Consider the following 24,632-nt stretch of genomic DNA (forward strand, 5'->3'; position numbering starts at 1 on the left):
CGGGAAAGCCACACTATGCAGCGCCGGGGGGACATATACTGAGACAATATTAAGGGGACGTCCCTCCTATTGTGCACTGATCGCTGCAAATCTCCGTTGTGTATCCATTTTGGTACTAAGCACTATTAGTGGCAATTGCTTTTCCATTAGTATGTCTACCCCACGCGAGCCTGACGTAAATTCTGAATGTACTACCATTTTGTATCTCCATCTATCCATTGCTTTAGTGGCTGTACCAGTTAGGCGTGTTTCTTGCAGTAATATCACTGCTACACCTGTCCTTTTGATGCTCTGTAGGACTATCCCTCGCTTTATTTTGTCTCCTAGACCCCTCACATTCCATGTTAGCAGTGAGAGAGTAGGTTGCATGGTAACAGTGTGCCTCAGCGGCTCAGACCGCCGCAAACTCGTCATTGACATTTCCGCCATTTCTGCCATTACTGACGCCCTCCATTAGGATAAAATAAGAATCATGCTCCATCAACCGTGTTACAACCGTGCTGACCGTTTGTAAATACTTAAGAAAACTCTTGCAAAAATGAGCATAGAACATTCCCACTCTCCCCAACACCCTCCCTGCCTCCCTGCGGACTCAAAACTGCCCACCACCCCAACTGAGCAGAGTGCCTAATACCCAACCCTGAAAACAGTACTTGCACGTTTGGGAGCGGGAAATCCAGGGAGGATACAGCTCCCCATTCTCCAGAGTCCGCTTCAGCTACAGTTCATCGTGTAGTTGGCGCCCAAAAAGTAGTTGAGGTCCTTATTCAGCCCACCGCGTCGCCCAGTCTCTCCTGCGAATGTGCTCTTTCGTCTTGGGTACTTTCATCCTTCTCCGGGCTGTCATGTTGATCACGAGGTCGTCTACTTCTATGTGGCTTGCCGTCCTTTCCCGCCACTCTCCATCCCTCTAGCCAGTCGTTGGCTTCCTCCGGTGATTCGAAGAACAATGTCCTGCCGTCTGCTACAACACGTAATTTAGCTGGAAACAACATGGAGTATGGCAGCTCACGGGCCCTCAGCGCCTTCTTTACCTCCATGAAGCTCCTGCGCCTCGCGGTAACCGCTGCCGTGTAGTCTGGAAAGAATGAAATGATAGAGTTGTTAACCTTGACTGGTGGTGCCACCCGGGCCGTTTGCAATAAGACTTCTCTATCCCTAAAATTGAAGACACAGGCTAGCACTGGTCGTGGAGGTGCTCCAGGTTTTGGACGTCCACCCGGCACCCTGTGCGCCCGTTCCACTGAGAAAAAGGCAGAGAGACCTTTTGGTTGTAAGCGCGAGGTGATGTCTTCTACATACAAGTCCATTGCAGGGCCGCCTTCTGACTCCGGAATCCCGGTGATTCGAACGTTGTTGTGGCGGGAGCGTCCTTCCTGTTCATCGAACTTTGCCGCCATCCGTTTGTTTTCTTCCTCCAAGCGCTCGACCTTCTGGATTAGGAGTGCAGAGTTCTTTGAGAGGGATGTGGTCACTTGTTCAACGTCTGTGATTCTTGCCGTCATTTTGTGGAAGTCAGCGCGCAGGAAGGTAATGTCCGATGATATGGAGCCCACCGTCGTCTGAACGCTGTTTAGTGCCACCATTATGTCCTCCAGTTTAACCTTTGGTCCCTCCTGCGCCACTGTGTCCTTTTTGAGTTGGTCTGCCTTGCTTGTGAGCGGCGGGAAGTCTTTCGTGTAGGCATATTGGTCCAGCTTGCCCTGCTGGTTCGTACGTGGACCCCTGCCACTCATGCTGCTGGTGGTCGTGGCTTCAACGGCGAAATCTGCTTGTGTAATCAATCTACCGGCTGGTGGCCCAAGGATGGTCAGTATTATGTGAACCTGCCTGTAGAAGTACAATCCGCAACTTCTGCACCACCGGGTGTGAAGGGGGAGTAGGATAGATCAAGGCCAGTCTGATTGGGCGGTTTCTAGAACTCCAGTAGTCCCAGAGCCCGGTACGTAAGTCGCTTCCAGGCAGAATATGCAGTCCTGCACTTCCGGGCCCCTCCTAGTGTGTCACAGTCCAAATGCCCGCTGAGGCCTACAATCCTTCATCTTATGTATGTGGCAGTGACACAAGGATAAATTGCAGTGCTGCTAGGCCCTGGACCCTGTGTCGCCTCCCCGGACTGCGGGAATTACAGCCGTTCGTACTTTGAGCCTTCACTGCGGCCCCACAAGTCTCAGTATACTCCCGCGGGTGGCGAGCGGCGGCCAGTGCACCTCTATCGCATCCGGTGCCACGGGTCCGCCTGTCCAGCAGTCCGCCTCTTCTCAGTGTCCTGCGCTCACCTCCGGGGACTGTCCGCATTAATTAAGGCCACGGCTCCCATGATCTGGGTAGGCCTCACTTTGCGGAGATCGTCCTGTACGTTCTGGGTCACTCTCGGGCTCCGGAATCGGATCAACGGAGGGCGCTTTGTCTCCGATTTGCATGCAGCGTGGGTGTATTTTAGACGTCCGATACGTTCCAGGATTAATGGGGAAACAATCCCGTCCCCGGAGCAGCGGCCATTTCTCTTGGCTGCTAGCCACCCCCCCCCCCCCCCCCCCCCCCCCCCCCAGTTCACCTCTTTTGACCTGCCTCCCGAAGTTTGTGACATAATCTTGGCAGCCAGGCGTCCCTGCACTAAGACGGTATATGCCTGTTAGTGGAACAAATTTGGGGCATGGTGCATACAAAGGCTGTGGATCCCCTCTCTGCCCCTCTTTCTGAGGTTCTCTTGTTCCTCCTTTCTTTGGCCAAGCAGGGCTCTGCTCTGGGCACTTTAAAGGGCTATCTCTCGGCCATATCTGCCTTCCTTCGGCTTTCAGATCAGCCTTCTCTTTTCCCCAGTTGTAAATCGTTTCTTGAAAGGCATAACTCATCTCTATCCTCCTATCCTCCTATTCCCTTTGTTATACCTCAGTGGGACTTCAATCTAGTCTTGACTTATTTAATGTGCGCTCCTTTTGAGCCGCTTCACAACTGTCTTTTGAGATTTCTGACGCTTAAAACTGGTTGCCATTGCATCTGTCAGAAGAGTGAGTGAGCTCCAGGCTCTTTCATCTAAGCCTCCTTTTCTGTCTGTCCATCCGGACAAGGTAGTTCTCCGGACTCGTCCATCCTTCCTGTCATTGCCTTTCACTTCGGGCAAACCATCACTTTGCCCACCTTCTTTCCGCCTCCACGTCCTTCGAAAGAGGAAAAGAGGCTTCACTGTCTGGACCCAAAATGTGCGCTTTCCTTTTATCTGGATCGCACCAAACAGTTCCGGGTGGATGACCAGCTTTTTGTTGGGTAAATGAGCGCCAAGAAAGGTCGGGCCGTACATAAATAGACCATCTCCAGATGGGTCGTTTTGTGTATCAAAGCCTGTTATTCCTTAGCAAAGAAGGAGACTCCAGTGGGGCTGCGTGCCCTTTCCACCAGGGTGACGGCAGCCACTACTGCTTTAGGACGAGGAGTTCCTCTAAATGACATCTGTCAGGCAGCTACGTGGGCATCGCTGATCAGGTTTACGAGACACTACTGCCTTGACAGCCATGTCCGGAGAGACAGCTTCTTTGGCCGTTCTGTTCTCCAGGACTTTCTGGTGTGAACTTGTTTTCCAGACCCACCTCCGAGGTTGGTATGCTAGGGTATCTATTCTAAGGTGAGGAATTTATAACTAACTGTTTCTTTCAGATGAACTAGTTACTTACCTTGGGTAACGATATATCTGTATGAAACATAGGTCAGTGATAGATTCCTTATCGCCCCACCCATCCTCCCCGTTCTGCAAACTGATTTCTAGGGTTAAGGCTATCCTTTCAGGGGCCTAGTTTTGTGCACCAGTGGTCAGTGTCTTGCATGACTCTGCGTTTCTGGCGCGGAAAGTCGTGTACAGAACGGACCTCAGCGCGCGAGGGCGGAGTCTAAGTAGCTACCATGACGTCATCCCGGTGACCCAACGATGAACGCGGAGCCAATCGATGTCATCTTTCGTTGTGCAGAGGTACGGCTGACGAAAAATCTTTCTGGATCCAGTCTGACGCCTGGGGGTAATTCTGAGTTAAGGAATCTATAACTGCCCTATGTTTCCTACAGATATATTGTTCCTAAGGTAAGTAACTTTTTGTTTACATTCCATACCCTGTTTTGGCTAGACTCATAGGAACGTGGGAGACATTAGAAATACTACAGACTCCCATAGCATCTCTTGCAAGATATATACATGGGCATATACCTGGGACCATCATCCTAGTACACAAACACACCCCTTCCTATATTATAACAATTAGTGGTTGTACCATATGTACCTTGTATGAATTAAAATTCTCATCATAATTATAGATAACAAAGCAATTATGAATTCTATTTCTCTTTCCGAATTGATAGGAGCTTATTTGCCCAATATTCCATTGTATCTCTAGGCTCCTAGCAAGGGCTCTTCTCAGGCAGAACGAGTTGGGGAAATTACAAGCAGCAACATTTGATGAACCCAGTGCTTTTATTCAAGGCATTGGTATGTGTTGAATTTGAAACCAAACCTGATTTTGCAGAACCAGGGACCTAGTTTAGTCATTTCACAAGAACAGTACAAGTACACACACATATGTGAAGGCGTATTGCTTATGTTGATTCATGACACCGTCATAGCATATAGGGTTGTTACAGCATGTTTGGTTTCAATGAACTCTTTTCATGTGGCTATTGCATTGCTTAAGATTTTTTTGGATTTAGTGTGTGGTTTAAAAATTGAAGTGGACGTTGATATGATGTATGTGTGGTAGTCTATTGTTGGCAGGGTTGTGAGGATTTGTTAGAGGTAGTTGTACGAGGTCTGTAAGGACTAATTTTACTCAGTGGGTGTCTGGTGCCTAAGGTTTTCAGCATGGAATGGGTACATGGCAAGTAATGTATGTTTGATGTGCTTAGCCAACAATGTGAATGTGCATTTAAAGTAAAAAGCCTTTGAGGGATCCTAACTACAACAGTTCATTCCCATTGCTAGAGTTTGAAGAAGGTTATGGTCAGTGATTTTTTTCTTTTTTTAATTTCATATACTTTTATCCTATTTTGTAAATGTTAAGGTGTTTAAAATAAAGGTTATCTTTGGGATGTTGGAAAATGACCTAGAATTGATATATTGGCAGACAATAAGTTATATTTACATTTCTTTTGAACAATTACTCACTTTTACTGGTTTGTTTGGCACTCTTCCAGCTAACAGCAGGAGGGGGAGTGATGGCAATAGGCAGTCGGATGTGAGAGACCTCACCCGGTTACTAAACCTGGACCGACTAACGTTGGGCAACAATTTGTTGAATCCTCCTTCTGCCAGACCTCCGGCTGCAGTCTTGCTACCATCACCTGTACAGGTATATATTGGCTAAGGGCTGCTGGGATTCTAATCATGATACTGGGTTAAGCTTGAAATGAAACTGTGTTGGGTGTAAAATGTGTAAGCACCTTTTTTCATATATATTTGAGCAATGTTTTTAGCTGTTTTCGCTGTGGAATAATATTAATAGTTGACGTGGAAAACCTATAACTTGCACCTCCTGGAACAGCCCTGATCTCCTCTAGTTGAGCGTTTTTTGCTCCTCCATGTGCTGCTGGGCTTCTCTTTTATGGTGACGGCAGGCATTCTGAAACCTTTGCCTTAACCAGTCTCCAATCTCTGCCCCTCAAGTCAAGTCAAGTCGAGATTTATATAGCGCACTACATACCCAGAGGGTCTCAAGGCGCTTGAGGGGTGGGGGGGGGGGGGGGTTATTTATCGAATATCCAGGTTTTAAGCTGCTTTCTGAAGGCTAGGTGGTTTTGGGTAAGGCGGAGGTGGATGGGAAGGGAATTCCAGGTTTTGGCCGCTAAGTAGGAGAAGGATCTTCCCCCCCCATGGTGGCTTTGTGGATGCGCGGAACAGCGGCGAGGGCATGGTTGGACGAACGCAGTTGGCGGTTGGGAGTGTAGAAGGAAAGGCGCGTGTTGAGGCAGTCAGGTCCAAGTTCGTAGAGGGCTTTGTGTGCGTGGGTGAGGAGACGGAACGTTATCCTTTTGTTGACGGGGAGCCAGTGAAGGTCTTTCAGGTGACCGGAAATGTGGTCTATACGGGGATGTCTAGAATGAGTCTGACTGAGGCGTTTTGAATACGTTGGAGTTTTTTTCAGTAGTTTTGCGGTGGTGCCGGCGTAAAGGGTGTTACCGTAGTCCAGTCGGCTAGTGACCAGTCCATGGGTGACTGTTTTTCTTGTTTCGGTGGGGATCCAGCGAAAAGTTTTTCTGAGCATGCGTAAGATGTTGAAGCAAGATGATGAGACGGCGTTGACTTGTCTGTTCATCGAGAGAGAGGAGTCCAGGATGATGCCCAGGTTCCGTGCATGGTTCGTCGGTATGGGAGCTTTTCCTAGTGCCGTTGGCCACCAAGAGTCGTCCCAGGCGGAAGGGGATGCACCTAAGATGAGGACTTCCGTTTTGTCCGAGTTCAGTTTCAGACGGCTTTGCTTCATCCACTCGGCTACTTCTTTCATCCCTTCATGTAGGTTGGTTTTGGCGGTGATTGGGTCTTTGGTGAGTGAGAGGATCAGCTGAGTGTCATCAGCGTAGGAGATAATGTTGAGGTTGTGTTGACGTGCGATGGTTGCGAGGGGGCTCATGTAGATATTGAAGAGGGTAGGGCTGAGAGAAGATCCTTGTGGGACGCCGCAGATGACTTCGGTGGCCTCTGACTTGAAAGGGGGAAGGCGGACTCTCTGAGTTCTTCCAGCGAGGAAAGAGACGATCCAGTCTAGTGCTTTTCCTTGAATTCCGATGTTGCTGAGGCGTTGTATTAGGGTGCTATGACAGACTGTGTCGAAGGCTGCGGAGAGGTCGAGGAGGATGAGGGCGACTGTGTCTCCGTTGTCCAGTAGAGTTCTAATGTCGTCTGTTGCTGCGATGAGGGCGGTCTCGGTGCTGTGTTTAGCTCGGAAGCCAGACTGTGAGGAGTCGAGTGATTTGTTGGTTTCGAGGAAGGCAGCGAGCTGATTGTTGATGGCTTTCTCAATGACTTTGGCGGGGAATGGGAGGAGAGAGATGGGGCGGTAGTTTTTGAGTTCGGTGGGGTCAGCTGTGGGTTTCTTCAAAAGGGCGCTGAGTTCGGCGTGTTTCCATTTTTCTGGGAATGTGTCTGAGATGAGGGAGCAGTTGATGACGTCTCGGAGATGGGGTGCGATAATGGAGTCTGCTTTGTTGAAGATGTAATGGGGGCATGGGTCTGTAGGGGATCCTGAGTGGATGGAGTTCATTAGGCGAATGGTGTCTTCTGTGGTGATTGTGTTCCAGTTGAGGAGGATATTCGGAGGAGGTGCAGGTTCGGAGGTGAGAGGGGTTGACTGGTTTACGGGTTGGTTGTCAAAGCTGTTATGAATGTCGGCGATTTTGTCATGGAAGAATGAGGCGAGGGAGTCGCAGAGGACTTGAGAGGGGGTGATGTCATTGGAGCTGACGGTGGGGTTGGTGAATTCTTTGATGATGTTGAAAAGTTCCTTGCTGTTGTGGGCGTTTTTGTCTAGTCGGTCTTTGAGTGCTGATTTCTTGGCTGACCGGATTAGTTGGTGGTGTTTGCGGGTGGCATTTTTGAAGGCGGCTTGGGTGATAGTGTTTGGGTCTTTTTTCCTAGTTTTTTCAAGGGAGCGACAGAGTTTCTTGGATTTCTTAAGGTCATCATTAAACCAGGGGGCGTTCTTGCTTCCTTGCTTGATTTGATGTTTTTTCAAGGGTGCTAGTTTGTCGGTGGTTTGGGTTAGCCATTGTGTGAGGTTGATGGCAGCTTGGTTAGGGTTCGTCGAATAGGCAGGGGTTTTTTGAAGAAGTGATGTGGAGATCTGGTCGATTGTGATTTTGTTCCAATTTCTTCGTAGGGTTGGTTGAGGGGGGTTGTGGCTCGTGGACTTATTGTAAATGAAGTGGATGCAACTGTGGTCCGTCCAGAGGAGGGCTGTGGTGTGAGTGAAGGAGATATGCTTGCTGGAGGTGAAGATAGGGTCGAGTGTATGTCCTGCGTAGTGGGTGAGGGTGTTAACAAGTTGTCTGAGTCCGAGGTTGGTGAGATTGTCCAGCAGGGTGGTAGTGTTCCTGTCGCTGTTCTTTTCCAGATGGAAATTGAGGTCTCCCAGTAGGATGTATTCTTCTGAGGGGAGGGCTTGTGGGGTGATGAAGTCAGTGATGTCTTCGCTGAACTGTGTACGCGGTCCTGGGGGTCTGTAGAGGAGGGTGCCTCTGAGTGTGGTCTTGGGGTAGGTGTGGATCTGGAAGTGGAGGTGTTCGGCGATGGCGAGGTTGTCGTCTGAGCTGGTTGAGACGCGGATGGTGTTCTTATGGACGATGGCGATTCCTCCTCCTGTTTGCTTGGTGCGGTCCTTACGTATGATCTTGTAGCCGTCCGGGATGGCAATGGCGATGTCTGGAGCTGATGAGGCATTCATCCAGGTTTCTGTTAGGAAGGCGATGTCTGGGGAAATGGTGTTGAGTAGGTTCCACAGGTCGATGGTGTGTTTGTGAACCGAGCGGGTGTTGAGAAGGATGCATTTAAGGTGGTTGGTGTCGGATCTCTGTTTGATGTTTGTGGGTTTGGTGTGGGTCTTGATGGAGTCGTACTTGCAGGAGTGGCAGGTGAAGGGTCCATGGGTGTGTCCCGGTGCGGCTTGGGCACAGTTAGGGAGTCGGCCGGGGTTAAGTGCTAGGAGGGTGGATGGTGTAAATAAGAACAATTCCCAACAGGTATCAATTGGAAGACAATTTCAACAGGTGAATGCAATATGCATTACAAAAGAAAGAAATTAAGGAGTCACTGCAGTTTTTGAAAAAAAGGCGGGTATTATTCACCACTTTAAGAGCAAGGCGGGTCTGTTGCAAAGTTATACAGTTAAACAGCACTGTACACATCAAATGGGGTGACAACCCGGTGGCACTTGGTGAAGGTGATATATACATGAATATGTACAGTGAATAGTGGTGGTAGTGCAAGTGCTGGGGTGAAACAGCGTGGTCGGCGCGTAGTGACAATAGGTGAAATATACAGAGTAATGGCTCCAGGGATCAAGTTGTAATCACTTAAAACAAGAATGAGTCAATTTCCAGGAGTACAAAACAAGTAGGGCGCCATAAAATTAAGCTGTGTGGTCGACGGCGTTTCGATCCCCGTCAGTCGGGATCGTCATCAGGACTGGGTTGTCGAGGGAACAGTGCTGTAGGGTAAGAGAAGGGCTAATCAGTGGGGGTGGAGGTGGCCGTATTTAATTAAGGGCGCGCTAGTGGCTCGCAGTTGGGAAGCTGCTGGGAGAGTGGGGGTGACCCTGTGCGTAAGATAAGCGCAGGCGGCATGCAGGTAACAGTCAAGTAACTACGGAGCTAACTGAGGTGTCTGAAAGTAGCAGACAACTAGAAATGCAGGTGTCATGCAGGTAACTGGCAAATAAAAAGTGAAACTAGCTAGGGTCTCTTGAAGGTGGCAGACGGCTTGAATTACAGGCCGGGCCTGGCGCTGATGGACAGGCGCAGGGGCTGTATATAAGTATGCAAGAGCGTGTGGCAGTTAACTGGCGCCAGGGTAAACAACATGCTGGTAAGGGTAGTTAACTTACATGTCCGCCAATGGCAATTTCATGCGGATGGAGGGGCTGGTGTGTAAGATCCAATGCTGCACGGAGAGGGAAGCTTTAATTAGAAAAAGGTGGGGCAAAGGAGTGAGAAAGCATATCCCCAATGGGTAACCAATAATTACCTGAGTAGCGATTTAGAAGGCTTGAGGCAGCGGGGGTGATCGGCGTCTGAGAAAAGGTAAAGGGGCAGTGATGATTAAAAATCCGGGTGCCGCAGGGCTAGCCGAGTCAAAAAGGGGGGTCGCACAAGGTGTGCGAGTGGCTTACCTGAATAAATCAGGACGTCGGGTCGGCTAACGCGAAGGGCAGCTTCTGGCAATGAAGGCGGGAGCTGAGCGCGGTCCGGTGGCAGCGCTTTGGAAAATAGCCAGGGGAAGAGGGCGGGGTGAGCGAGGAGGCACTGTGCGCGCACTATGGAAAGGGGCGGGGTTAGGGGTGTGACTGTCGGTTGCGGTAGCAACCTGCACAAACAGGAAGAGCAAGCCGCGCGCACTCTCTGGACAGAGGCGGAGCGGGGGTGTGACTGTAGGTTGTGGTGGCAACCACAGAAACAGGAACAGACCAGGGTGTGCGTCAATGCCGGGTTTAAGAGCTAATAGACACGGGTCGGGGCAGGTCATAGTCAAAGGCGAGGCGCTCGGGTCAGGGAGTTAGGAAGGTAAGGTGTTATTCAGCACCATCGAACACAGAGAGAATAGTGCATGAATATTATGTTAATGTTAATGTTAGTAGGTATTTGTAAGCGCTCGTACGCCCGGGGGCTTCATGGCGCTATATGAAGGAACGAACGCAAAGGTCACAGAAGAGGGGGAGCAGCTCAGCAATGCGCCTGAGTGAAAAGCCAGGTTTTCAGGGAGTGTCTAAAACTGAGGATGTTATCATTCAGTTTCAGATGAAGGGGAAGGGAGTTCCAAAAACCAGCTGCAAGATGGTCAAAACAGCTGCCTCCAAGACGTTTCCTCTTATAAGGTGGGACAGTCAGAAGGGATTTGTGGATAGACCGGAGGTTGCGGGAAGGAATGTATCTCTTAAACATGTCTCTAATGAAAAGGGGGCCAGAGTCGTGCAGAGATTTGAATAGAATACACCCTGTTTTAAAAGCCACACGCTGCTCCACGGGCAGCCAGTGTAGCTGTTTCAGGCCAGATCTAACAGACTGCCTCTTGGAGAGGTTCAGGAGGAGTCTAGCAGCCTGATTCTGAACCAGCTGAAGGCGTTTTAGCTCTCCAGCTTGAATGCCAAAATACAGACTGTTGGAGAAATCTAGTCTGGACAGAACCAGGGAAATGACAATCTGAGTGAGGGCAGCTATGGAAAAGAAGCTGGCGATTTTCTTAATTTTCTTCAGCTGGAAAAAACTAGCTGAAACAACTGCTCCTACTTGTTTTTTGAGAGAAAGGTCCTCGCTGATGTATATTCCCAGACTCTTGACCGAGGAAGACTTGGATGGAGGGGCTCCCATACTGGGAGGCCAAAAGCTGAGGTTCCAACTAAGAGCACTCTGCCCCGGCAAGACCAATTCGGTCTTGCCAGGGTTAAGTTTCAGATGACTGCAGTTCATCCAGTTTAAAATGTGGGACATAGTATTTTGAAATTCAACCACAGCGTCCTTGGTGTTTAAAGGAAAGATGAGCTGCAAATCGTCTGCATAGTTGAAAATTGTCACTTTGGCCCTCCTAAGGGAGTGCAGAAGGGGACGTAGATATAAATTAAAAAGCAGGGGAGATAACGAAGAGCCCTGCGGGACTCCACAGGTAGAAGGTATGGTGGGGGCAGTGAAAGGTCCCAGTCTGACAGCCTGAGTACGCCCAGTGATAAATGAGCGAATCCAGCTCAGTGCCGGGCCCCTGAGACCTGCCTGCTCGACACGGTCGACCAAGATGTTATAGTCGACCGTGTCGAATGCAGCCGAGAGGTCCAGTAGCACCAGAGTCTGGTGTATTCCCTCATCCGCATTCCGTCTCAGAGTGTTCTGCACCGAGAGAACACTCTGCACCGAGAGAATAACCGCCTCGGTAGAAATATAAACACATCCTCAAATTAGGAAATTCAGACATTAATACTTATGTACATCAGACAAGGTGCATTAATGATTACAATGAAAAGCGGTATTCAGCAATGTAAGTAAAGGTACAATTGTTCCTACTATGTAAGGCATCAAGTCTAGGATGTAAGGGAAGACAAGGTCAACAACGATACTGGACCTAGGTTGGCATCATCATACTGTGTAGGTCCGGGGTAGGCTTGCAAGATTAAAATTACAATTGGTGTGGGATACCTTAGTATGCATGGTCAGAGGCGAGATAGGCTAAAGCAAGGCAATTAGCAGTGGACATGGGGATTTACAGGGGACCAAGGACTGGGGATGCACTTCAGACAGTAATAGTATTGTTCCACTCATCAAAAGTGTTCAGCCCATGGTTGACTGAGTCCACTCGTGAAATCCATTTACATTCCGCTCTGTTGAGGAGGGCGGTCATGTTCCCACCTCTGATGGGTAGTGTGGGTTTTTCAATGACCGTCCATCTTAGATCTGTGTCCGCATGTGATTTCTCCAAAAAGTGTGCAACTAGGGGAGCTGTTAGTACCTTGCAATTTATCCTGCTTTTGTGTTGGATTATCCGTTGCTTGACCATTTGGGTGGTTTGGCCAATGTAGAGGAGATCACACGGACACCGGATGGCATAGATGACATTCTGGGTTTTGCAGTTAGAGTGGTGTGTGAGTTGATGGGTTTGCCCATTAAAAAGGAATTCTTTAGTATTTGCAGTCAACTCGCACACACTGCAGGATTGACATTTGAAGTGTCCAAGTACTGGATCCATACCCCAAGCAGCGGTGATGGTGTGTCTTTGGGTTGAAGTGGAGGGCCACGTGATCGCTCGTACCAGATGGTTGGCGATGTTGTTGCCCCTCTGGTAGGAAAAAAGGGGTGGTTCCCGAAATTGTTCTTCAGAGAGTAAAATGGGCCAATTTTTCTTGATTATTTTGGACACTTTGTTGCTGTCCGGGCTGTATACTGACACAAAGGGAATTCGGGTCATGGTCTTCTTGTTGATGTTGGGAACCAGTAGATCCTCGCGATGATTGTACCAGGCTCGTTTCTTGGCTTTGGTGACAAGGCGTCTGGGGTAGCCTCTGCTGGTTAATTTGGTAATCAGTATGTCTGCCTCCCTAAAGTAGTCTTTACGCCATTTGCAGTTGCGGCGAATCCTTAGGAACTGGCCGTAGGGTAGGCCGTCTCGTAAGCCTCTAGGGTGGTAGCTTGAGTAATGCAAAAGGGTATTGCGTTCCGTGGGTTTTCGAAAAAGCAGTGTACCCAGGACGCCGTCTTCAGCATGAATGGTGACATCAAGGAATGGTAGGTCATTCTTGGTCCATTCACTGGTGAATTTTAAATGTTCCTGTGCAGTATTCAACCAGTCAACAAAAAGTACAAGAGTGTCTGATGTTCCGTTCCAAATTAATAGAATATCATCTATGTACCGGCGCCACAGATGGATTTGGGGCCGGTACAGATTGATGGAATTGAGGATCAAAGATTTTTCCATCTCGTGAACAAATAAAATAGCAAAGTTTGGTGCGAAGCAAGCGCCCATAGATACTCCTTTCACTTGTAGGTAGAAGATGTTCTTGTACATGAAATAGTTATTCTGTAGGGCAACTCGTAGGAGATCCATGATGAAGTCAGTGGGGATCTGAGTGGGTTGTGGTCTGGAAGTTAAAAGGTTTTTGATGACCTCGAGTCCTTCTTGATGAGGGATATTAGTATAAAGGGACTCGATGTCCATACTGGCTAGTAGCTGGGACTCTTGATCAAACGGTTGGTCTTCTATGGTGTTAATAAGATCCATCGTGTCACGTATGTATGTGTCTGTGACAGGTACGAATTCCTTAATGATCGAATCCAGGTATTTACCAAGAGGTTCCAGTACTGATCCGCAACCAGACACGATGGGGCGTCCAGGGGGATTCCTGGCATCCTTATGTATTTTGGGGAGGACGTACAGAACTGGAGTTCTGGGATGTGGATCATTAAGGTATTCAAATTCCTTCTTTGTTATGATGTTCCGGTCCTTGGCTGTGGTCGTGGGGTGGATGGTCGTGGATGAGTCGTATGTAAAGCGGGTGGGGTGGGTGACACAGGGACCAGGGGGTCTGGTGCTGGGCGCGGTCCAGGCGCGGACGGGCGTAGACGGGCTTACCTTTGGCGCACCTTCGGCGCGCATCCGCTGCGCATGGACGCTGCGCGTCATCTGTTCTGACATATGTAGATAGTGGAGGGAGAGGGGCGAGGGAGGGTCAGCAGGGAGGCGGGAGCGTGATTAGAGGGACGGGCTGGGACTGCACAAACAACAAAATGGCAGCAACAATAAACAGTGATCAGGGTGAGGTTGGGGCGAGCAGTGAGCACAATAACAAAACACACAGCAGCGCTATAGTTACAGCACGTGAAAGCAGAGTGCAGCGCTATGAAATGTGGCGAAATGAAATACAGTTACAGAGCACAAGTAGCGTCTAATCACCGGCACAATGCGGCGCTAAGAAATGTGGCAAAATGAAATGCAGTTACAGAGCACAAGTAGCATCTAATCACAAGGCACAATGCGGCGCTATAAAATGTGGCGAAATGAAATGCGAAACAAATGAGATGCAAACAAAGCCCAGGCAGCGTGGAAAAAAGCGCTACGATACCAGGAGGATTTCGGGGAGCGACCGCTTCTGTACAGGACAGGACATTCCTTGCACACCACTCTACAGTGGAGTCTCCCTCCCACACTTACCTCCCTGTTTCGCTTCTCCTGTCATCCTAAACACAACATGTCGTTCTAGTTCTGATCAGCTGTTTGAGAGTCAGGTGCTGGTGCTGTATCTGGCAGCGAATTACCTTGTGTAGAATTTGCTGCTACTTACACATTGTGTGCATACATCTCCTGTCCATATAGCGTGAACTGGTTTTTCGGTCTTCTAAAATGTTGATTAAGAGCAAGCAAAAGAACCTCAAAGCATCCACTGCTCTGCATGATTCAGTTTGTTAAAACAACACATAATCCATACACACCTTGGGGGTCACATCCTAACACTACATACTTATTTAAATATTTATCATATGTGGATGTAGGAGTCATCCAAATGGATTGTTATACCAATATATAATCCTGCATGGCCAACATTGATATATTCAGTACAAGAAGACTGCTCAACTTTACATTTATAAACATAAGGAAAGTTCCTGTGTAGGAATAAGTCAAAGGGAGTGCTCCTTTTAGGAGCAAAGGTCCTCACACACCCCGAAGGGTTTCATGATTCATCATTGGGCAGCTCCTCGTTGGGACGGTGCTGCAGTGCCCAGCAGCCCCCCTTGAAGGGGCATTTTGCTGGAGTTCTTTTCTTTTTGCTGGTGTGAAGAGTAAGGGTGAATGACTAGGTGTGAGTCGAACAGGAAGGGAATTTGTTTTAAAAATGACTAGAGGGATCCAAAGGCTATTTTAATCGCTGGGTCCCAGTTAGTGTGAGTCAAGGGTCAACATGTTTCATGCATATTGCTGTCCAAAGGGATCATGGCATTTCGTCGGGACTAGGGAACCTACTCACACGTATGCACATTTAGAGTGCTAACAAACCATTCCCTGCATACATTGCTTATGGGGACATATCAGAGCTTGCTCTGCGGGAGGGGTAGGTTGGCAGCCCTAATCGAGCATAAACCACTGACCATCGGAACGCCTATTAAGCGTCCACCCTGACTGGTTCGATTGCTGCCATCGCTATACGGAACTCTGGTATGTCCCCAGAAGGTGTACTACATACCTGTGCAATGTATATAGGAATGGTTTGTATACACACTAAATGTGCATCCCTGAGTTGGTAGATAAAGGTTCACTGGTCCTGACGAAATGCCATGATCCCTCAGGACAGTAACAGGCATGAAACATGTTGAGCCTTGACTCACACTAACTGTAGCCAGAGTAGACCATTATATCTACCACTTGCTCAACCCACGTTTTTAACCATGACAAAGGGATCCAGCGATTAAAATAGCCTTTGGATCCCTCTAGTCATTTTTAACACGCATTCGCTTCCTATTCTACTCACACCTAGTTATCCACCCTAACTCTTGGCAAAAAAAAGGACTTTCGCAAAGTGCCCCTTTGAGGGTCTCGTGGGCATTGCAGCGCCGCCCTAACGAGGAGCTGCCCAATGATTAAGCATGACACCTTCGGGGTGTGTGAGTGCCCTTGCTCCTAAAAGGAGCACTCCCTTTGTCTTATCTAACTGGCAGACCTAGATCCCTACAAAGGAACTGCACATTCTCCAGTATTAGGGGTGTCTTTCATAGATTCACATGCATGAATCATTCCCCGTCATCGGAGTGGGAGTCCCACAGTATATAGAAAAGCAATAAATGCCATAATACATATAGCAAATATCAGTAATACCCAACCAGGAAGTAAAGTAGCACCAGCTACAGTAGAAAAAACCATCACAATCGTGACTATCCTAGTCATTATGTATTAGTCCAAACTGCAGCCAATCAGGCGACAGCACCCACCAGAATGTTCTCCCCAGAGGCTCAGGCTCTCAGATTTTCTACCGCACGTCGTGTGAAGGGAGTCTCCCTGAGCTCTGCTCAGTTTTTTCTTCTACACAGTTAGTTTCTTCAAGTTTCACAGATGTCTTCTTCAAAATCCCTGTTCAGGGCCTGTGATTCTTGTGGGAAGCAAAGACTTTTCAAGGAAGATCCCCACAAAAAATGTTTATATTGCCTTTATCCAGACCATAAGGCAAAAGAGTGCAAGATCTGCCGGACCTTCCCCCCTAAGACCATCAGGGATAGAGAAGGACGACTGCTATTGTGGCTCAACAGACTCAAGGACAAGGAGGACCCTTTGTCTGAGGTAGGAAGCTTTGCCTCTGGTTCTTCATTTCTTTCTACTAAGAGGAAGACTGAAACAGAAGTTTCATCTCCAAGGGCGAAGGTGGCTAAGAAGGCTCAATCCTCTCAGGATGCTCCTGAGCCTATTACTTCGAGTAAGACTCTCCCACCTACTAAAGAGGATAGTACGCCCTCTAAGAAGTCTGGGAAATCTACAGTTCCCAAGAAATCTTCTAAATCTGCGCCTCCTCAGTTGCCACCATTGACAATTTCAACGTCAAAAAAGGACTGTGTTTCCTCTCATGAGGCCACGTCTACCACCTGCACTATGACTTTCTCCTCTCCAAAGCCTACTCTTGTCATGTCTTCAGCGTCATCACCTACACTGGTTCATGTTCAAATCAGGCCTATCTCGTCGTCGACAATTGTCCCGTCGACGACGGCCAAGGTACCGTCGACGAGTTCCTCGTCTACGACTATGATGTTGATGCTTGGATCCCCGTCGATGATGAAGTTGGTGCCGTCGACGAAGCCCTCGACGTCGACGGCCTTTCCGTCGACGGTGAAATCCTCGTCGACGACGAAGTCCACGTCGACGAAGCCACCGTCGACGACCTCGACGGCGTCCCTGTCGACGATGCTACCGTCGACATCCTCGTCGACGGCGAAAACCACGTCGACGAAGCTACCGTCGACGACCTCGACGACGACCCCGTCGACGACGATGCCGTCGACGAGACAACAGTTTCAACAGCAAACGGAGGTACCATCGACGCCGCCTCTATCAAGCTGCACTACTTTGCAAGTTTGGTCAGCGCAGACAGCAGGGATTCCGTTACCATCACCTGCAACTACGGCTACGCTGTTGAAGAAAAGGGCTACTACTGAGACGATTTCTTCTACGCTAGTAGTACCAGAGAAACTCTTGGATTCCGATGAGGAAGGATCCTATGAGGATGAAAATTTTGGAGCAGCTAGAAGTCCATCTGACCTCTGAATTAAGGTTCAAGAGGATATAGAGGAAGAGATGGAGGAAACTGAGCCTACTTCACATGCAGACAGGCCTGCTCCTGGTATGCAGATGCCAGACGATTTGTTTCGCAATTTGCAATATATGCTCAGTGACTATTACAGACGTTTCCCACTGTCAGAGTCTGGTGAATCTCAGGTATCTACACCAAGGCTAAGACAGCGACTCCGCTTTCTAGGCAGACGCAGCCAGTGGTTACTGTCACGTTGGAGGAAGGACGTCCAACATTAGCTGCGTCGGAAGTTTCAGCTCCTCAGGCAGGAGAGGAAGAGTTCTCAGACCATGAAGAACAAGAAGAAGGAGAACTGGACAATGTGTCAGAATCGTCGGAGTATGAGGATTATAATGCAAACACACCCTCTCCGGCAGAACCTACTACATCTGAGTCACCACCCGTGGACATTGCCTCATTCCACAAAATCATGGATAGAGCAACAAAGAGGTTCATGATAACCATGGAGTCAAAGCAAGAAGAATGCTTCTTGTATGATTTCAAGTCTACACCACAGAAACAGAGTTGGACCATTCCGATTATTGAATTCATCTGGAAGGAAGTACTAAAGATCATGTCCAAGCCAAATTCTTTACCGGCAGTGCTCCCAAGAGTAGATAAGAAATATAGGGCGCCAAATTCTTCTCCAGCGTGCCTTATCGGACAAGCTAAAGCAGACTCCGTGGTAGCGCAGGCAGCGCAAAAGAGATCTTCTAATCCAACATCTCAAGTCTCTGTTCCACCAGACAAGGATCCAAGATGCCTAGATTCTATCGGGAAGAAGGTTTCTACTATTGCAGCTACGACCATCAGGGCCGCAAACTCCCTAGCCATTTTAGGAAGATACGATAGGCAGATGTGGTCGGACATCTCGCCGTATATGGACAAGCTTCCCGAGCCAGATCGAACTGTGGCGAAGAAGATCCTTCAGGAAGGAGAGTGTGTCTCCTCTGAAATAATTGACGCTGCAGTGGACGTTGCTGCCACTGGATTTTGGCAGCTAGCGGGTGCAGCTGTTCTCAGGAGGCAAGGATGGTTGAAGGCAACATCCTTTCGGCAGGAGGTCCAAACAAGGATTATAGACATGGCATTCGATGGAGAACTCTTATTTGGAAAGCATGTTGATGATGCTCTGGAGGCCATCAAAAAAGATACTGAGACAGCACGTTCGCTGGGTACTCTACAATACCGGAAGTCTTCCTTTCGTTGAGCAAAAGGAAGAGGCAATTTCTCTAATAGAGGAGGTTATAACCAGCAGCGCTCCTATTCTTCCGCCCAGGGAAACCAAAGATTCCAGCCATATCGGCAGCAAACATATGGGCAGAGGAAAGGAAATCTCTCTCAACCTCGAGGAAAATCTAATTATCGAGGAAGAGCCAATAAGAAATGAGGTATGCATCCTGCCACCACTTTCTGCCAACCCGAACCAAATTGGAGGAAAAATATCCCAAAATTACTTAAATTGGTCCAAAATTACCACAGACAAATGGGTCCCGGATGTGGTAGCCAGAGGTCACATTTTAGAATTCGTAAAAACTCCCCCAAATTGCCCCCCAAAAGGACCGCCTCCAGCGTACCTCAAGGAGCTGTTCACCCAGATCAACACCATGATTCGGAAGGGAGCAATAGAAAGGGTACCTCATCATCAGAAAGGAAAAGGCTTCTACTCAAGATTTTTCCTTATTCGCAAGAAGTCGGGAGAATGGCGTCCCATCCTCGACCTGCGTGCCCTAAACAAACTCCTAAAAAAGCTGATTATTCAGGATGCTAACACTTCAAGAAATCCTCCAATTTCTTTCGGCGGGAGAGTTTATGGCTACAGTCGACCTTCAGAATGCATACTTCCACGTACCGATTTTTTCCAGGCATCGGAAGTTTCTGAGGTTCAGAGTGGCTGGCATGGACTTCCAGTTCAAAGTTCTTCCATTTGGACTGCGTTCAGCCCCCAGAGTGTTTACGAAGATACTGGCCCCGGTGGCTGCCCATCTTCGGTTGCAATCGATACAGATATATCCATATCTGGACGATTGCCTTATCAAGGCCAGTTCTTTCAACATGGCGCAAGATCACATTAAAACAACTCTGTCACTGATGCAAAACCTAGGTTTCTCAGTAAACTTCGAAAAGTCACACCTCACGCCAGCAACAAGAAAGACTTTCTTGGGAGCGACACTGGACACCAAGCTTGCCCAAGTATTCATCTCAAGAGAAAGACAGGAAAAGATTCAACGATTGGCTGCGGCACTGTTATTAAAAAAGTGCGTTTCAGTGCGCATGTTCAAGTCCTTCATCGGGATGATTTCTTCCTGCATTCTTCTCACCCCCAACTGTCGTCTTCGAATGAGGCCCTTGCAAGAAGAGCTCAGTCGCCAGTGGATTCAGGTATCTGGATCCTTCGAGGATATCATCCAAATTACGCCTCGAATGCGAGAAGCGATAAAATGGTGGACCCACCGATCCAACATACAAGTGGGATGCTCTTTCCTCACGGAAGTGCCCAGGTTCATAGTAACGACCGACGCTTCGATCACAGGCTGGGGTCCACACCTCCAAGGCATGACGGTCAGCGGGAAATGGAACCAGATCCAAATGAGATGGCACATAAACAGGCTAGAGCTGCACGCCATATTTCTAGCCCTGAAGTCCTTTCAAGCGACTCTAGAAGGTGCCACAGTTTTAATTCGGACAGACAACACCACCTGCATGCATTATCTGAACAAGCAGGGCGGCACAAGATCAGCCCGGTTGTCGCAACAAGCACAAGAGATCTGGAGTTGGGCCCTGACTCACAATATCCATCTGTCAGCCGTCCATGTTCCGGGAATCGCAAATGTGTTAGCGGACTCTCTCAGCAGGTCCGGGGGCTGCACTCACGAGTGGGAACTACATCTACCATCTCTAAACCGCATCTTTCAGATATGGGGGCATCCGGACTTGGACTTGTTTGCGACATACCAGAACCGGAAATGCCCATACTTTGCAAGCTGGGTTCCCCACAAGGACTTGTGCGGGGATGCCCTTTCACTGAATTGGAATCAAATATTCGCATACGCTTTTCCACCGATACCTCTGATCCCGAAAGTCATCCGGAAGATGAAGAAGCAGCCATGCCGGTTGATACTGATTGCTCCACGATGGCCCAGGCAATACTGGTTCACCGAGCTACTCCTTCTCTCGGAATGCAACCCTATCCAACTTCCACGCATTCCGAATCTTCTCTCCACCCAGCAGGGCAGAGTGCACCATCCGGACCCGAACTCGCTGAAATTGTCAGCTTGGCTCCTCAGCACATGGAATTTGCACACCTAAACATTCCACAAGATTGCCAGGAGGTGCTGGCGAAGGCCAGAGCTCCATCCACGATCAAAACCTACAAACTTAAGTGGAAACGTTTCTGTGCATGGTGCCAATCTAATGGTCTACATCCCATTCATGCAAAACCGGAGCAAATCCTTCCTTTCTTTTTGCATTTGGCCAGATTGGGTTTGGCATATTCTACTCTTAAAGTCTTCCTAGCTGCCATTTCTAGATTTCGTCAAGATGGATCATACTCTTTGTTTTCTGTACGGATCATACAACAATTTTTCAAGGGATTATTTCGTATGTTTCCGCCTGTCCGGAAACCTCCTCCTGCATGGCATCTCAATGTCGTACTAACTCAGCTCATGCGTCACCCTTTCGAGCCGATCCATAAGGTGGACCTGAAGTTTCTGACATGGAAAGTATCTTTGTTACTGGCCTTAACATCTGCTAGAAGGATTAGCGATATTCAGGCATTTACATCTAAAGCGCCTTTCATCCAATTCACCTCAGACTCAGTAGTGCTGCGGACTAATCCAACGTACATGCCTAAAGTGCCTTTGGATTTTCATCTCAATGAGCCGGTTGTCCTAAAAACATTCTTTCCAACCCCACAGTCTCCAGCTGAAAGAGCACTACATTCGTTAGACATTAGAAGATGTCTTAAGTTTTACTTATCAAGAACTTCGGCCATCCGCAAGACAGATCAACTGTTTGTGGCTTATGGTCGACAGCGCCAGGGCTGTGCAGTTTCGAAGCAGACCATTGCTAGATGGGTCTCCTCTACTATTGGACTTTGTCATCAGCAGGCCGGTAAACCCTTACAGGCCTTGCCAAGAGCACATTCTACAAGGACGGTTAGCTCTTCCACTGCCCTTTTTGCTGGTGTGCCTCTTCGACAGATCTGCAGAGCTGCTACTTGGTCTAGCAGACACACCTTTACTAGACACTACTGTCTAGATTCAGCAGACGACGCAGATGCTTCGGTTGGAAGAGCAGTGCTGCGCAATCTTTTCAAATAAGGTGAGCCTCTGTTTCCACCACCTCCTCTATGCTCTTTAGACATTATTCCAGATGTTGATGATTACTATTATACATGTACACTGTGTTTATATATATATATATATATATATATATATATATATATATATATATATATATATATATATATATATTTGATTCTCTGATGTCTACGAGCATTATGCTAGGAGTACTGCTTACTATTCTGATTCAGGCATGTGAATCTATGAAAGACACCCCTAATACTGGAGAAGAACAATAGTTACTTACCTGTAAACAGGTGGTTCTCCAGTATTGGTGTCTTTCATAGATTCACATGCAACCCGTCCGCCTCCCCTCAGAGACTCACTCAGGCATTATGGGGTTTCACTCCTGTGCGAGAAAATCTGAGAGCCTGAGCCTCTGGGGAGAACATTCTGGTGGGTGCTGTTGCCTGATTGGCTGCAGTTTGGACTAATACATAATGACTAGGATAGTCACGATTGTGATGGTTTTTTCTACTGTATCTGGTGCTACTTTACTTCCTGGTTGGGTATTTGTTGTATTCTGTCTCTGACACGAGATGGCACGTGGCTTGACCCGTGATATCTCGTGTCAGTCGCTTTCTGTTTTATGCACATGCCACTGCATCTTTCAAATATGTATGCTGTGCGTGTGTTTGGAATGATGTAGCATTAACTGTTTGAACTGGACTTACTCCAGACGTGTTTTAATAAACTCTCTCTTCAGCAAGCTTCCTGAGTCCTCCAGTCTTTCCTACACTGGCAACGAGGGAAAAGGACATTATATTACCTAAATCTCTTTAATTTTCAAGAAGATTTCATCAACAGATTTAAAAAAAAAAAAGATTATTCTGACTTCAAACTATTTCTGAGCTACTGGAATGTGCGGACTTCTACAGACTCGACTCCAGCGACACTCGTTTCCGTCTTCTGAGGTATTTAAATTATTTATCAATTTACCTCGAAGATTTCGGAGAGTTGTCTTCAGCGCGAGTTTCTTTCTGCTCGAGCTCCAGCCAGCGCGAGTCTTTTACAGTGCGCGCGCGCGCGCGAGCTACGTGGACTTGAATACAACGCAAGACTACGTCATACGCTTTCAAAACAAGGCCATTTCCTTTAAAAAGAAAGCAATTTCCATGGCGGCCATCTTAGATTGGTAAACTCCATTTGTTTAGCGTTTTTTTTCATCTTTTTCTTTTCTTTTGAAGTCCGTTTTTTTTCCTGAAATCAATTCTACAAGATGGTTTCTCAACTCGACCTTATCTAAAGGTAATATTTTGGATTTTACACGATTGTTCTTCAACTCAACTCTATCTAAAGGTATTGTTTTGGATACTTATTTCTTACACATCAAAGTAACTTTTAACATTAAACATTTTAACATGAGTGGAATTGTTCCTCCTCCTTCGTTTTTGGCCAATAAAGGTGACCCTCCCATGGAATGGGAAATATGGGAACCTGTTTTCTTAGCTTATGTTGAGGTCATGGAAGGTACTGAATGCGAACCTGAGAGGAAATTATCTCTTTTAAAACATTGTCTTGGGGGATTGGATTAAAAGAATTCGTCACTCTTCCAGCTTTAATCAATCCTGGTGAAAAGGATGTGTATGAATGTGCAGCAGAACAATTAAAAATTAGATTCGGAAAGAAAAAAAACATTGTCATGGAGAGATTTATTTTCTATTCCCGCAAACAATCTGCAGATGAACCAATTGATGATTTTGTATCTTCTCTCAGATCACTTGCTGTGACTTGTGATTTTGAACATATTCCCTATGAACAAGTATTAAGAGATCAAATACTGATGAGAACAAATAACAAAAAGGTCCAGGAAAGACTTTGGACAACTTCGGATATGTCTTTAAATGCAGCCATCGATATTGCAAGGTCAATTGAACATTCTGAGAAGTTTGTGAAGGAAATAAGAGGAAGGTAAAAAGGAGATGTTTTTAGCGTTTCCAAAGAAGGAGAGAAATTTAAGAAACCGTTTACTTTTAAAAATGAATTTACTAACAATAAGATTGACTCAAAATTTAAGTACACTAAAAGTGATAAGAAGAGCAATACTCAATGGATTTGTTTCAGATGCGGAAGTTCAAATCACTTAGCAAACTCTAAAATGTGTCCTGCCCTTGATAAAATGTCTGAAATGCAATAAGAAAGGGCATCTAACAAAGTTTTGCAAATCCACTACCAGGAAAGTTAATATTGTCCAAGATTTTGATGACTATGATTCAAATGAAAATGATATCAATACTGTTATCAATATTTGTGGTAGTGAAGGTGTAAGTAAATTTCCATCTTGTGACGTGATCATAGATGGAAAGACAATTAATATTTTTGTTGACACCTGTGCATGGTATACATTATTGGGTTTAGATGTTGTAAAAAAAAATTGGCCAAACAAAATTTTACTTGAATCTGACATTTCTCCAGGGGGTTATACTGGACATAGAATTGAATTAGTAGGGTACTTTTGGGGGAAAATCACATTTGCCAGTGAATCCACATATGGTAAGATCTATGTCGCTAAGTCTGGGCAACCTTTGTTAGGATGGCCACACCAGGATCAATTAGGCATTAAGATAGACCCAAGAGCCAATCCTCCAGTTTACTCCGTTGCAAACACCTGAGTAAGGAGTCCTGGGTAAGAGAAATGGAGAAGAGTATTGAATTAACTGAAGTTAAAAATTACATTTTACAAGGATGGCCAGATCAAAGGAAGTTTTCAGGCGAGATGATGAGTTATGCTAAAGTTCAGGATGAGTTAGCAATCGAAAATGGGGTTCTCATGAGAGGTGATACATTTATTCCTCCC

General features: G+C 47.3%; 1 protein-coding gene across 1 annotated transcript in view; it reads left to right on the top strand.

Moving 5' to 3' along the window:
* The window catches only part of LOC147724825 (ranBP-type and C3HC4-type zinc finger-containing protein 1-like), a 431,577-nt gene that overhangs the window by 127,850 nt on the left and 279,095 nt on the right, over positions 1–24,632 (top strand). Inside the window, exon 7 of the mRNA XM_086966324.1 lies at positions 5,176–5,330. Within this exon, the coding sequence (XP_086822450.1) occupies positions 5,176–5,330 (155 nt within the window). The remainder of the gene's footprint in view (positions 1–5,175; positions 5,331–24,632) is intronic.

Source organism: Lissotriton vulgaris, chromosome 4_1 (assembly GCF_964263255.1).
Source record: "Lissotriton vulgaris chromosome 4_1, aLisVul1.2, whole genome shotgun sequence".
NCBI classification, from domain to species: domain Eukaryota; kingdom Metazoa; phylum Chordata; class Amphibia; order Caudata; family Salamandridae; genus Lissotriton; species Lissotriton vulgaris.